Genomic DNA, 15,389 nt, shown 5'->3' with positions numbered 1-15,389 from the left:
CTCCTAGCCGCATGTTTCTCGGCAGCCGGAGGCGACATGCCATTCACTGGTGGTGGCATTCTCTATTCTCGGCGCTGTTAATGGGAATTCCCAGTGAAGCCACACCCACGCCACTGGAAAACCGGTCACAAGACCAGAGAATCCCGCCGCTAGCAAACAGCTGGAGAATTCCAGCCAAAGAAAGAAAGACTTGTGAAAGTGGGACTTTTTGGTGGAATAGAGAAGATTACTGGAGATTTGATACAGATGTTCAGGTTATGAAAGGGAGAGACAAAGCAGGTGGAAGCCGATTGAATGTGAGAGATTAAGGACATTTTATGATCAGGCACACAATACAGTTTGGTAAACAATGGTCCTCCTGTTCCATGCCGAATAAGATGTGTTGGACATCATCACAGCATCATCCTTTAATACTAGTATCTTATATTCTATCTAATATATGAATTTTAACTGGAAACTCAGCATGAAATTGAGGCGGGGGTCGGGAATTATTGCCTAGTGCGAGCAGTGTTAAGGAGGCCTTCTGCCATTCCTAATTCGTATGCTACCTGAATTGCATTGCACTGTTCCTATGTGGCTTACACAGATTTGGATATGAAGAACCCATGTAGATGTATTCCATATTCACTGAAAAATCCTTGAATGGACGCTATGCTGAAGCCACACTGCTCAACAGGCTGATGTCATGTGAGGATTCCAAATTTGATCAATGGATATGCAGATAACCTCTTCAGTTGTTCATTCTGCAAACAGAAGGTGTGAAGCTGCAGGAAGGGCCCTGTACTAATGACATTTAAAGGACCAGCATCCAAACTGCAACAGTTGTTTAAAAAACATTTCCATTGCAAAGTGTAAGGAGGTATGCTGAAATACTTTTGGAAGTGTTTTGGTGAGTTCTTAGATTTTCCAGAGTGTGTTGCCACATCCTTTTGGGAAACAGGGGCACACAAATCAGGGGCAGGAGTAAGCCATTTGGCCCCTCCAGTCTGCTCCGCCATTTGAGAAGACCATGGTTGATCTGATCGTAGCCTCTACACCAAATTCCAGTGGATACAGGCCCAAATTTCCACACAAAGGCTGCAAAAGGTGTAGGGGCAGCAATGACAGTGCCTCTGACTTTGCAGGAAAACAGAAAGTTGGAGAAGATTCTACAAATGGGCAACCCTCTGCCAAGTTGGAACTGGGTCTCCATGCTTTTTGATAGGGACAGGAGGTTGTCTGGAAGAACAGCCAATGCACCCAGTATCTTGATGCGTATATCCATCAGCATTGTCCTGTATGCCCGACTGAGGCCCTCATCTGCGTTCTCTAGAATAGAGCCCATTTTCTACCTCTCCCTGCACGAGGCTGACACACAAACCACCTCTTCCCTAGCCTGGCTGCAGGTCCCATGCCTGGATGACTCAACATGCATTGATCCCAAATCTAAAGCGGCCTCTAAGGCACATGCAGTGCCAATATCTGAGCTGATATCTGTGAATGCTCTGCTGTTGCTTTCTTTCCTCCTGTGGCTGGGTGTCTGAAAGTAGGAAATTAGAAGGGGAATGTTATTATAAGGCGGGGGTTGGGGTTGGGTGGGAAGCAAAGTTCTGTGGTCATATCATCAGTATGCCATCTAACAGGATGAAGGTGAGCTGGTAGTTGAGAAGGGCATAAGGCAGGAAGATGTCATGATCCTCAATATTTCCCAGTGATGTTGAATGCCTTGTCCAAAAGCCAGAAATATCAATTTCTAGCCCCTGATATCCGAGGCTCTCTGACAGATCAGTATGTTAACAAATAATAATAATAGCTTATTGTCATGAGTAGGCTTCAATGACGTTACTGTGAAAAGCCCCTAGTTGCCACATTCCAGCGCCTGTTCGGGGAGGCTGGTACGGGAATTGAACCCGCGCTGCTGGCATTGTTCTGTATTACAAGCCAGCAATTTAGCCCACTGTGCTAAACCCACCCCTGTGCTAAACCAAAGTGAGTAGCTGAGGCACACAGAATGGCAAGGAATCAAGTTCAGTCCTTGGTCTATGCTGAGCCGTTGGGTGTTTACTGAGACAATAATAAGGATCAACAATTGCCTTTGTGCCAGGGTTGAGAATAAATTTGCACCCCCAATCACTGCCTAATAATCCCTGCTGGAAAATCTTGGAATGTGTGTCAGATTAGGACATGGTTGTTCTTAAACTGTGATGACAATAAAGACAGTGAGATACTGCAACCAGTGCTCATGGAACTGCACCTTTGAAAACAATCAATGTCGTGAAAATAGGAAAAGAGAAATGGGGAAGGAATAGGAGAACAAGGAGAGGGAGTGAAGGAAATGATGGAATGAGGGGGTGAGATGGTTTGTAACAAAAATTGCATAAAAGTTATCTTTACACTTATTTTCTACATTTATTCCTTAATGTTACTAGGAATTCATTTCTTGGAATAAAATGCTACAGTATTGCTCATTGTTCTATGCAAAGTAATTTATATTTTATACATTCTGCTTGGAAGTAAATCTCTTACCTCACCAATCATAAAACGAAGTTTATGCAGAAAGGCTTGAACCTGTTTCAGTTTGTCCTTTAGTGTATTTTTCTTCACCTGGGTCCTCATTGTCTTTGCTTGCTGTGCCATGTTCTCCTGTATTTAGACATATGTGCAAGAGTTTAGAATAAAGATTACAACAAACCTTTCGTAAATATTTTTTGTCTCCAGAAAAGGGAATTATCATTTCAATAGTACAGTCCTCATGATGTTTATTACATTTGTTTTTGGCTCTGGTTTCCACACTACAAATTTCATAAAGTAGTTCAGGAGCTTTTAGTTATTGGCAACATGGAGAGGTGGTGGCGTAGTGGCGTATTGTCACTGGATTAGTAAACCAGAGACCCAGAGTAACACTCTGAGGACCCAGGTTCAAACCCTGCCACTGCAAATGGTGAAATTTGAATTCAATAAAAGATCTGGAATTAAAAGTCTAATGAAAATCGTGAAACCATTGTTGATTGTTGTAAAAATCCATCTGGTTCACTATTGTATTATGGGCCAGGACTTAGAGAACACCAAAGTATATCATGGAGTTCAGCCGACCCACAAGTTTTAATAGATTTTGGTTATGGGGAGCACAAGGGCCCACTTTACAGGCGTGATGCAACAGAGATCTAAAGTACTTTTAAACAAAACAATGTTTATTCTATGAATCCAGTAAACATTTAAAAAACATACAGTAAACATCTTACCAACTACCAACACTGATAACCCCCCCAAAAAAAACATACAGTACTCTATAGGTAACCTTAGTAGCTTTCCTAACAACATCCATAAGTCAAAGACCCTTTTTAACACAGACAATAGGTTTGCATTTCTTGCAGAAACAGATATTAATTTGAAATTATCAAGTAATCTGGAGACATTCTTTAGCATGCAGAGAAAGACCAAAATACACCTCCTTGGTTTGAATGCAGCTCTCCAACTGAAAACGAAACTAAAACTCAGCCAAAAACAGCTTCCAGCTCAAAACGAAAGTAAAAAGGAGAGCCAGAGCCCAGCTCCACCCCACACACTGACATCACTGCAGCCACTTGAAAAGACAAACATTTCATAAAGAGAGATTCCCTTGACAAATGTCCCTTTAGGGAAGGAAACTTGTCATCCTTATCATGTGACTCCAGACCCACAACAAGGTGGTTGACTCTTAAATGGGCAATTAGGGCTGTGCAATAAATGCTGGCACAGGCTGTGATGCCAATGTCCAATGAATAAAAAGAACCTATTATTTATGAACAGCAGTAACATTTATTTGAGAAAGCACCTGTGGTGTCATTAAAGCAAGTGAGTGATTTTCCAAAATATATTTCACCTCCCAGGAGCCAAATCTAAGTGGTGTAGCCATCCCGCTCTCAGTTACATACCATGAGGCGTGACAGGGATTGGAGGGCATTCTTTTAAAATGATCTTAAATTGAAGCATGTGGTTCAGACATTGCAGTTAATAAGGGCTATCAAGAAAAATCATTGACCAGAGGCAACGACATAAGTTTTGCTGCAAATGATTTGCTGTTGCTTAGATCGACTCAGAAACTATTTGTCTCGCAGTCACTGGGACTGCTTGTGCAGAATTGGTGCATTTGGATCATAGGAACTGTTGGCCATTCAGTCCCCAAAGCTTGTTCTACAAATCAGCAGCAGATGAGTTCACAAAACCTTTCACGTTCCATGACATCAGTTACTCCCAACAACATTAATGGGCTGATTTCAGGCTAAAATAGGAAGAAGATGAGTGAAAAACTGCAAAAGTTGGAAATCAAGAATTAATGAGTGTTTATAAGATGTAAGAAAATGCAAATGGAGTTTCTGCCACCTGCAGAAGGGAAGAGCAACTCATGATTAACTCTCCATTGGGAGAATTGCAACCTGATTTTACGTTGGCAGGTTTCTGACTTTTAATTTCCCGCCAGATTCACCGCGTCGGCCCATCACCAAACCGTCCCCCAGGCTGGTTGGGTGAACTCCGTCCTTAGGCCGGCAGTGCAAGGAATCCTGATGGCCCTCTGAATCGGGCGTTGGGCCAAAATAATAATAATCTTTATTGTCACAAGTAGGTTTCCATTAACACTGCAATGAAGTTACTGTGAAAACCCCTAGTCGGCACATTCCGTGCCTGTCCGGGTACACAGAGGGCAAATTCGAATGTCCAATTCACCTAACAGCACGTCTTTCGGGACTTGTGGGAGGAAACATGAGCACCCGAAGGAAATCCACACAGACACGGGGAGAATGTGCAAACTCCGCACAGACAGTGATCCAAGCCGGGAATGGAAACTGCAAGCCTGGAGCTGTGAAGCAACAGTGCTACCCACCGTATTACCGTGCTGCCCTCCAAAGACTGGTTTCACACCGGTTCTGAAACCCATTGCGAATCTCACAGCTCACCCCATCAAGCTTCCTGATGTCCCCCGATGCAATTCAAAGCTTTTAGGCTTCTGAGCTTGCAAAAAGGCCTCAATACTTAAAAGGATAATTAAATTGATTGTGAAAAAAATACCTCAAAGGTTTCCACCACATTAAAGGGAATACATTTACCTTCATCTCGCAGATCTTTGAACTTGGCATACTGACGGACTGTTTAGAGGGTGTCAGGGTACGGGTGGGAAGACTCACTTTACTATCACAGAACTGTATTTTTGAGGCACTGACAGACAGGGTTTAAAGGTCGCAGATGGGAAGAGCTGCTAAATGACCCCCATCCCAGGAAAGACCCCCGACCTGATCCCCTCCAGCCCAGCACAAGCTCCCCTGACCCCCACCTCCCATGATGGACCCCTTTCTGCACCCTGGAATCATTTGTAGGGAGGGTGCTCACCCCCTTGCCAGCCCTTGGACTACAAGGTGCCAGGTTGGCAAGGGGCGGGGCCTGAAAGGGGGATAATTGGGAGGATGAAGGGGAGGATGGAGAGGCTGAAGGAGGGGGAAATGGCAAGTGATGCCCTTGCCAGTGATCTGGGTTGGGGGTTGAAACATCATTCTCAGATTGGGGTGCCTTTTAAAAAGAGTTCCCTGGTCTCTGAAGATAAGAACCTGCCAGCGAAGTTCTGACAGAATGATGAGAACCCCATTCGATGGTACTGAGAACCCGACTGTGGATAAAACAGTTTCTAAGTGCCATTCAATGGGGTCACTCCTAGCACCAGCGCGAATCACTCCGGTTTTCCCGCTGCGAACACTTTGTCTCTGATTGGGAGAATCATGCCCTCAGTTTCTCTTTAAGTTTTCTTGTTATAATTAATTTGTAAACATTCGGCATATTTAACATACCATTTCTCTTATGCAGGACTTAAGCCTTTCCCTATCCAGTTTAGTCCTCCCTGGTGCATTTTCGTCCTTATTTGCCAATGACACAAAACGGCTGCAGGGAAAATATAAAGAGCGAAGAGTTATACAAAGTTTAGATACACAAAGTGAAGATACACAAAGTAGTTTGGATGAATAATGAGTAAACAGTTCAATGACTTTGAATTTGTGACTATCATCAGTCGCATTTGTAAAATAAGTCATCAAGGTTGGAATTCTCCAGCTGTTACGATTCACTTTTCCCGCCGGCAGGGAACCTCTGCCCTGACGTGTTGGGGGGGGGGGGGGTCCTCGGATTTGCTCGGAGGGTCTCTATCAGCGTAGCCCTGGCGTGGTGAACTGAGGTTCACCACGTCAGGGCCTCGCTGGTAAAAACCACAAGTGATCCGCGCCCACCTGATTCACGGCCACGGGGACCAGAGAATCGCGGGATGCCAGAGCATAGGACTCTGATCCCGCTAAATAGAGGCAAATGGGTCATTAAGACCATTTGCATTTATTCCCATGCTCCCGCTGGTGTGCGGAAGAGACCTCGTTCCCACTGCCAGCGGGGGCGGGGTCAGAGCGCGCGTTCGGTTCAGTGCACAGTGTCGATCCCAATTTTTCCCCGATGGCCGATTCTCCATCCCGTCGGGGAACAGGATCCAGGTGTTGCTGGTCATAGGATCCAGCCTAACATTTTGTATGTTGCAAATGTCCACAAACAGCTATGATATGATTGACTAGGTAATCTGTTCATGGTGGTATCAGGTGAGAAAGGAATATTGGCCGGCGAGAAACCAGCAGACTGTTTGCTCCCCTTCCAACAGTATGTGATCTGTGATATTCACGTGGAGTCGGGAGACCTGGGGCGAAATTCTCCCCCAACGGCGGGATGTCCGCCGACTGGCGCCAAAGCCGGCACCAATCAGACGGGCATCGCGCCGGCCCAAAGGTGCGGAAGGCTCCGCATCTTTGGCGGCCTAGCCCCAACATTGAGGGGCTAGGCCGATGCCGGAGGGATTTCCGCCCCGCCAGCTGGCGGAAATGGTGTTTGTTTCCCCGCCAGCTGGCGCGGAAATGCGGCGCATGCGCGGGAGCGTCAGCGGCCGCTGTCAGTTTCCCAGCGCATGCACGGGAGCGTCAGCGGCCGCTGTCAGTTTCCCGCGCATGCGCAGTGGGGAGAGTCTCTTCCACCTCCGCCATGGTGGAGGCCGTAGCGGAGGCGGAAGGGAAAGAGTGCCCCCACGGCACAGGCCCGCCCGCGGATCGGTGGGCCGCGATCGCGGGCCAGGCCACCGTGGGGGCACCCCCCGGGGTCAGATCGCCCCGCGCGCCCCCCCCAGGACCCCGGAGCCCGCCCACGCCGCCTTGTCCCGCTGGTAAATACCAGGTTTGATTTACGTCGGCGGGACAGGCAATTCCTGGGCGGGACTTCGGCCCATCCGGGCCGGAGAATCCAGCGGGGGGTCCCGCCATCCGGATTCCCGCCCCCGCCCAATCTCCGGGAGCGGAGACTTCGGCGGGGGCGGGGGCGGGATTCACGCCGGCCAACGGCCATTCTCCGACCCGGCGGGGGGTCGGAGAATGACGCCCCTGACTTCAGTTCAATAGGATTGGTAAAAGTGACCGAATTGACTAAAGAGGAACAGCAATCATTACAGAAATAAGTGACATATTTGGTTAAAGCAGTAATCACTATTCATACGTACTTGCATCCGCTACTCAACTCCTCCAAGACACCTCGGAGCCGTCGCTCTGGATGTGGTTTTTCTGTTTTCAAGATCTCCTGAACATCATTCAGGCCTTCCTCCTATTGCCAAGATTAGGGAATATTAAATAATTATTGCTGCAGGGGCAGTAGACAACGAGACAAGCAATATGTTGACATCTGTAACAGAATATAACTCTTCACTTTGGACCATCTCCTAAATATATAAACAGAACCACAGAGTTGTTACAGCGCAGAACAAGGCCATTTGACCTACTGTGTCACCATTGGCTCTCTGAATAAAAAATTCATTTTGTGCCATTCTCCACGTTCTCCCCAGAATTTAGCACTTCCTTCCTTTACAGATAATGGGATTCTATGATTCTATGAAGGATTCTTGAATTTGGACTATGTTTATGACTCCTCTGAGGGACATGAACCATGAGTCATCGAGAAGCTGGCCAAACACCACAAAAGCTATAATGGGGCTGACCTGGTCAGGAGTCCAGGGTTGGAGACATGGAAATCCAGGCCACATTGTGTGCCGCATCTCCTTGCAGCAGTCAGAACATCACATGGAAGTGTCCAAACACATGGATGACCCACATGATAGTGTGCATGTGGCAGAGCATTAATTGTGGCCTCAGTCTAAGGGACTGCTGGTTGCCGCTCAACCAAAGCTCAGAATATCTTTGGGGGGAATTTTTGTGAAGAACAGGACTGCGGCTCATTGCTGATCGTGCTTAACTCGCTTTCCCTTCCACCCCCCGGCCTCCCTGCCTACCACCCCCCCGCCCCACCCTAATCCACTCCCCCTTAAACCTAACTTGCCTGTCAGCTCAGTGTAGAACTTGGCTGATTTTGCACCATCACACATTGAGAGCTACAGTGGGGCATCCATTTGGTGCCCTTAGCTCGCTGGCAGTTTTTGATATACCAGCAAAATGTAAAGGTTTGTATTCTTTTTTGAAATAGCCTAAATAGAAGAAGAATCATTGAATTACCACAGTGCAGAAGGAGGCCATTTGGCCCATCAAGTCTGCACCGACCCTTTAAAGGAGCACCCTACCTAGATCCACTCCCCCGTCATATTCCCATAACCCAGAAACCCCATTTAACCTTTTTTAGACACTAAGGGGCAATTTAGCATGGCCAATCCACCTAACTTGCACATCTTTCGACCTTGGGAGGAAACCGGAGCACCCGGAGGAAAACCATGCAGACACGGGGAATGTGCAAACACCACATAAGGCTGGAATCGAACCCTGGGGTGTCATTCTCCGACCCCCCGCCGGGTCGGAGAATGGCCGTAGGCCGCCGTGAATCCCGCCCCCGCCGAAGTCTCCGGTACCGGAGATTGGGCAGGGGCGGGTATCGGGCCGCGCCGGTTGGCGGGACCCCCCGCTGGATTCTCCGGCCCGAATGGGCCGAAGTCCCGCCCAGAAAATGCCTGTCCCGCCGGCGTAAATCAAACCTGGTATTTACCGGCGGGACCAGGCGGCGTGGGCGGGCTCCGGGGTCCTGGGGGGGGGGCACGGGGTGATCTGACCCGGGGGTGCCCCCACGGTGGCCTGGCCCGCGATCGGGGCCCACCGATCTGTGGGCGGGCCTGTGCCGTGGGGGCACTCTTTCCCTTCCGCCTCCGCTACGGCCTCCACCATGGCGGAGGCGGAAGAGACTCTCCCGACTGCGCATGTGCCGGGAAACTGTCAGTGGCCGCTGACGCTCCCGCGCATGCGCTGCATTTCCGCGCCAGCTGGCAGGGCAACAAACGCCATTTCCTCCAGCTGGCGGGGCGGAAATCCCTCCGGCGTCGGCCTAGCCCCTCAATGTTGGGGCTAGGCCGCCAAAGATGCCGAGCATTCCGCACCTTTGGGCCGGCGCGATGCCCGTCTGATTGGCGCCGTGTTTGGCGCCAGTCGGCGGACATCGCGCCGTTGGGGGAGAATTTCGCCCCAGGTCTCTGGCGCTGTGAGGCAGCAGTGCTAACCACTGAGCCATTATACTGCCCCTATTTAATAATGTATTTAAAAACTTTAGATTCTTCAAGTCATCAAATTTTATTTATCTCTTAGTAGATGAAGTGCGCTGCATTCTATAGGTACTAAACAAAAGTTTAAAAAGGAGTGAAAAATTTAATTGTTAAAATTTTAGTTCAATTATTTTAAATTAATATTGGGAACAACATTGCAATTCAAAGAGCTAGGAACTTATAGCTTTAAAATAATCTTTTCAAAATCTTTCCCGCTTTCATTTATTTTTGTCATCATATTATTTAAATGCTTTGTATTTGGCATATTAGACCAAGATTCTCTCAATGTTGTTCTTCATCTGGCCATTAGGGAGTGTTTGAAGACAGTCTAATCACCTGATGAAGCTACAGTTGAAAACAACAGCCAAGCGTCAAGGGAATCGTGAGTGCAAATTACAGTCCTAACATTGCATGGCACACATTGTGTGCATTGAAGCATCAACATGTCAAACCCCCAAGCTCCCTGGTGCTACCACAATCACTTGCAGTAAATAGCTTTCCAAGACTATAATTGCCTTTTTCAGGACCTTTAAGCAGAACCAGCCTGTTCCAAATAACTGTGGCATCTTAGTGCTTTCATGGTGTGATGGGATTTTCAATACAGTTTTAAAACAGCGAAGGTATTTCACACATGGCTTCATCACTGGCTTTATCAACCACGTTTTCTTTTCTCAAATAAAAATTGAAGTGGAAAGTTTTGAGTAAAAATACTTGCATATTAGTTCATTTCAAAAGTGGGGATAATATGAACATTTTGTTAATCATGTCTATTCTCTGTGCATACATGGGCAGGATTCTCCGCCCCGCCGCGCCACATTTCTGCCCCGACCGGCCGGCGGGATTGTCCGTTACGCCGGCTGGTCAATGGGGTTTCCCATTGTGGGGCAGCCCCGCGTCGTCGGGAAACCCCCGGGCGCCGGCACAATGGAGAATCATGATCCATTCTTTTGCCAGTAGTGTTTGTTGAGATTCTCTTTTCCCACTGGCAGCGCACCCCCACCTGTGGATTTCCCGGCAGCGTAGGGTGGCTTGAATGGAAAATTCCATTGACAAGCGGCAGGAAGAGAGAATCCCGCTGCTAGCGAACGCCGCACCGCAGAGAAACACGGGGAGGCTGGGGGACCGGAGAATCCCGCCCATTTAATTTTACACAAATATTTTGATGAACAGAACTTCTGAAAGAAACATGGAAAGATTTATGGGACAGAAGGACGTCATTTAGTTCGCGTTGTCCGAGAACTAGGTCAGAAACTATGCCCAATTGCTGGACTACTCATCAGGCAGATACCACACCTTGTGAAACACGTTTTAGATCGGGAGCTTGAAGAGAAAATAACATCATTCTGAAAAACTAACCAGTTTATCTGCAATTTTGTCCATGATATTTGCATTGTAAAGACGTCTTCTCTGGTCTTGCCACCAGCTTTTGATATATATACAAGGTTTCTTTTCAAAGTATGGCAGGTGAAAGTAGTTTCTGAAAATAAAGAAGTTTGGTCAATAGACCTTTTCTGTAATGGATAGTGCTCCCTCTGAAGGATTCATAACTAGAGTGTTGCTGAAATATACCTCCAATTACACAAAACTAATACCATCCTTCACTTCTTTTAGAATACTTCATATGCTTCAGTAGTTTTATTTTCCCATTCCCAGCCAAGCTATTTCATACTAAAAATAACATATATGCACAAATCTCACTCTCCAGTATTACACCTTCTATATGCTGCTCTCAAGGACAGGCACGACAAGAGTATCACCCCACAGGATGGAATATTCTTTCAAGGGCTGACATACCTGAAATCTAATATTTATATACCAGTGATGATATTATTAAACACCAAGATATCTTAATTTGCTTCACTTTGTTGACTAAGTTAGGTGGAAAAAGAAGCAGTGAGGTGGACGCAAAGAGGTTGCAGAGGGATGTAGAGAAGTTGGATGAGTTGGCAAGAACATGGAATACCACAAGGCGAAATGTGACGTTATCCACATTGGTCGGAAAAATAAAGAAAATACCATGGGCAAATGATGCACGATCAATTGCACAAAGACTAAAGTTGGGTACAACTGTGGCTTTATTACAGTCAGATGTGTGGCCTCCTGCTGCAGCTGGCGAAATGGCAGGGCACTGGAGGTCATGCATATTTATACAGTTCTCCCTGGGCGGAGCCAGCCAGCAGGAGCTACCGGCGAACCTGTAGTGCAGGTCCTACCTTACATGTCCTATTACAGTGGTTCACCACATTCACCCCCTGTTAAAAATGAGTCCGGCGGGGGTGACGTGAAACTATATACTATTAGTGTAATTATGTACAGTGGTAGGGAAAGAAAAGTCCACGTTGATGGTCTGGAGTCCGTCAAAGGTTCAGCTGGTCCGGTGCTTTGGTGCTTCGTTGGGAGCGGCGTAACGGTGGCGGCGAAGTCGGTGGTGGAGGTGGCACCGATGGCGGTGGTGGCGGTGCTGATGCTGGCCAGTCATCGGGGAACTCCGGGAGCGTGCCGAAGTCCTCGTCGTCCTCTTGTGCAGAAAAGGGGAGGGGGGGGCGGTGGTCTGGTGGGGTCAATATTGGCGGCGCGGTGGGAAGTGGGGGGGAGGGGCGCATTGGTGGGGGGGACTGTTGGGATGGAACCCTGACGGTGCCTGGTCCCTGAGTGAGACAGTATCTTGGCGGCCGTCGGGGAACTCAACGTAGGCATATTGAGGGTTGGCGTGGAGCAGGTGAACCCTGTCCACCAAGGGGTCCGCATTGTGGAGTCGGACGTGCCTACGGAGAAGGACCGGTCCTGGAGCAGCGAGCCAAGTCGGGAGCGACACCCCAGATGTAGACTTCCTGGGGAAGGTAAAAACATGTTCATGGGGTGTGTTATTAGTGGCGGTGCACAATAGTGACCGGATGGAGTGCAGAGCATCAGGAAGGACCTCCTGCCAGCGAGAGGCTGGGAGGTTCCTGGACCGTAGGGCCAGCTGGACGGCCCTCCAAAACGTCCCATTCTCCCGTTCTACTTGCCCGTTTCCCCGGGGGTTGTAGCTGGTCGTCCTGCTGGAGGCTATACCCCTGCTGAGCAGGAACTGACGCAGCTCATCCCTCATGAATGAGGATCCCCTGTCACTGTGGATGCAGGCGGGGAAACTGAACAGAGCGAAGATGGTGCTGAGGGCCTTGATGATGGTGGCAGACGTCATATCGGGGCATGGGATGGCGAAGGGGAATCTGGGCATGGGATGGCGAAGGGGAATCTGGAGTGCTCATCGACCACACTGCGAATGTATGTGTTACAGTCGGTGGAGGGGAGGGGTCCTTTGAATTCCATGCTGAGGTGTTCAAAGGGGTGGGAAGCCTTCACCAGGCGCGCACGGTCCGGCCGGTAGATGTGCAGCTTGCACTCCGCACAGACCTGGCAGTCCCTGGTGACTGTCCTTACTTCCTCGACGGAGTAGGGCAGATTGCGAGCTTTGACCAGATGGTACAATCGAGTGACCCCCGGGTGACAAAGGCTGTTGTGTAGGGCCCGGAGTTGGTCCACTTGTGCACATGTACCTCGGGAGAGGGCGTCTGGGGGCTCGTTGAGTTTACCGGGGCGATAAAAGATCTCGTAATTATAGGTGGAGAGCTCGATTCTCCACCGCAAGATTTTATCATTTTTGATCTTGCCCCGCTGTGTGTTATTGAACATGAAGGCTACCGACCGTTGGTCCGTAAGGAGAGTGAATCTCTTATCGGCTAGGTAATGCCTCCAATGCCGCACAGCTTCAACGATAGCTTGGGCCTCCTTTTCGACGGATGAGTGTTGAATTTCCGAAGCATGAAGGGTGCGGGAAAAGAAGGCCACGGGTCTGCCTGCCTGGTTTAGAGTGGCGGCAAGGGCGACGTCTGAAGCGTTGCTTTCTACATGGATAGGCGGTGACTCGTCCACTGCGCGTATCCCGGCCTTGGCGATGTCTGCTCTGATGCGGGCGAAAGCAGGTTGTGCCTCGGCCGCAAGGGGGAATTGGGTGGACTGAATGAGTGGGCGGGCCTTGTCCGCATAGTTTGGGACCCACTGAGCGTAGTAGGAAAATAACCCCAGGCAGTGTTTGAGGGCCTTGGGGCAGTGGGGGAGGGGAAGTTCCATGAGGGGGTGCATGCGGTAATGGTCGGGCCCGAGAAGTCCGTTTTGGACTATATAGCCGAGAATGGCTAATCAGGTCGTGCTGAACACACACTTCTCTTTGTTGTAGACCAGGTTGAGAAGAGTGGCAGTGCGGAGGAATTTATCGAGGTTGGCGTCGTGGTCCTGCTGGTCATGGCCGCAGATGGTGACATTATCTAAGTACGGAAAGGTGGCCCGCAAACCGTACTGGTCGACCATTCGGTCCATCTCCCTTTGGAAGACCAAGACCCCATTTGTGACACCGAAAGGGACCCTAAGGAAGTGGTAGAGGCAACCGTCCGCCTCGAAGGCAGTGTATGGCCGGTCCAACTTCCGGATGGGGAGCTGGTGGAAGGCGGATTTCAGGTCAATTGTTGAGAAGACCCGGTACTGCGCAATCGCATTGACCATATCAGATATGCGTGGGAGGGGGTACGCGTCGAGCTGCGTGTACCGATTAATGGTCTGGCTGTAGTCCACAACCATCCTGTGTTTCTCCCCAGTTTTAACCACTACCGCTTGGGCTCTCCAGGGGCTGTTGCTGGCCTCGATAATACCCTCTTTAAGCAGCCGCTGGACTTCGGACCTGATGAAGGTCTTGTCCTGGGTGCTGTACCGTCTGTTCCTAGTGGCAACGGGCTTGCAACCCGCAGTTAGATTGGCAAAAAGGGAGGGGGGATCGACCTTGAGGGTTGCGAGGCCACAAACGGTAAGGGGGAGTAAGGGCCCGCCGAATTTGAGGGTGAGGCTCTGGAGGTTGCACTGGAAGTCCAGGCTCAACAGGAGTGCAGCACAGAGATTCGGAAGGACATAGAGGCGGAAGTTACTAAATTCTACGCCCTGGACCGTGAGGGTGACTGTACAAAAGCCTCGGATCGGGACGGAGTGGGATCCGGAGGCTAAGCAGATCCTTTGATTGGCAAGGTGGACCGCGAGGGAGCAGCGCCTTACCGTATCTGGGTGAACGAAGCTTTCAGTGCTCCCGGAGTCCAGCAGGCACGAGGTCGCGTGGCCGTTCATTTTAACCGTCGTCGACGCGGTAGCCAGGTTGTGCGGGCGAGATTGGTCCAGCGTCATTGAAGCGAGCTGCGGATAGCCATCAGATGCTTTGGGTGGCGAGCGTGTACGGTTCCGATGTTGGGATGTCCGGAGATCCTGTGGGGGACAAGATGGCGGTGCCCATGGTGCGCACATTGCGGGGTCGGGACAAGATGGCGGCGCCCATTGGTCGCACATTGCGGGGTCGGGACAAGATGGCGGCGCCCATTGGTCGCACATGGACCCGGGAGGAAATGAAATGAAAATGAAAATCGCTTCTTGTCACAAGTAGGCTTCAAATGAAGTTACTGTGAAAAGCCCCTAGTCGCCACATTCCAGCGCCTGTTCGGGGAGGCTGTTACGCGAATTAAACCGTGCTGCTGGCCTGCCTTGGTCTGCTTTCAAAGCCAGCGATTTAGCCCTGTGCTAAACAGCCCCTGTCCTGTAGAAGATGGCAGCTCCCATTGTGCGTCTGGCGTGGGGGAGGGGGCGATAGCGGGCACGATTGCAGCGACTGCGCGGGCCTGGCACACCGGCGCGAAGTGGCCCTTTTTACTGCAGGCTTTACAAACTGCAGTGCGGGCCGGGCAGTGTTGGCGGGGATGCATCTGCTGACCGCAGGTGTAGCAGCGGGGACCCTCGGGGTGCGCAGATCAGCGTGCGGCGC

The 15,389-nt window shown here is 49.7% G+C and overlaps 1 protein-coding gene across 12 annotated transcripts in view; it reads right to left on the bottom strand.

Annotated features, from left to right (window-relative positions):
• Positions 1–15,389, bottom strand: part of otofa (otoferlin a) — a 532,520-nt gene that overhangs the window by 124,997 nt on the left and 392,134 nt on the right. For all 12 annotated transcript variants that reach the window (XM_072498930.1, XM_072498920.1, XM_072498925.1 and 9 more), the window contains exons 18-21: positions 10,910–11,030; positions 7,523–7,623; positions 5,796–5,886; positions 2,506–2,622 (exon numbers count right to left, since the gene is read on the bottom strand). In XM_072498930.1, coding sequence (XP_072355031.1) covers positions 2,506–2,622; positions 5,796–5,886; positions 7,523–7,623; positions 10,910–11,030 — 430 coding nt within the window. The remainder of the gene's footprint in view (positions 1–2,505; positions 2,623–5,795; positions 5,887–7,522; positions 7,624–10,909; positions 11,031–15,389) is intronic.

This window comes from Scyliorhinus torazame, chromosome 4 (assembly GCF_047496885.1).
Source record: "Scyliorhinus torazame isolate Kashiwa2021f chromosome 4, sScyTor2.1, whole genome shotgun sequence".
NCBI classification, from domain to species: Eukaryota; Metazoa; Chordata; class Chondrichthyes; order Carcharhiniformes; family Scyliorhinidae; genus Scyliorhinus; species Scyliorhinus torazame.
This window is presented reverse-complemented; position numbering and strand designations above follow the sequence as displayed.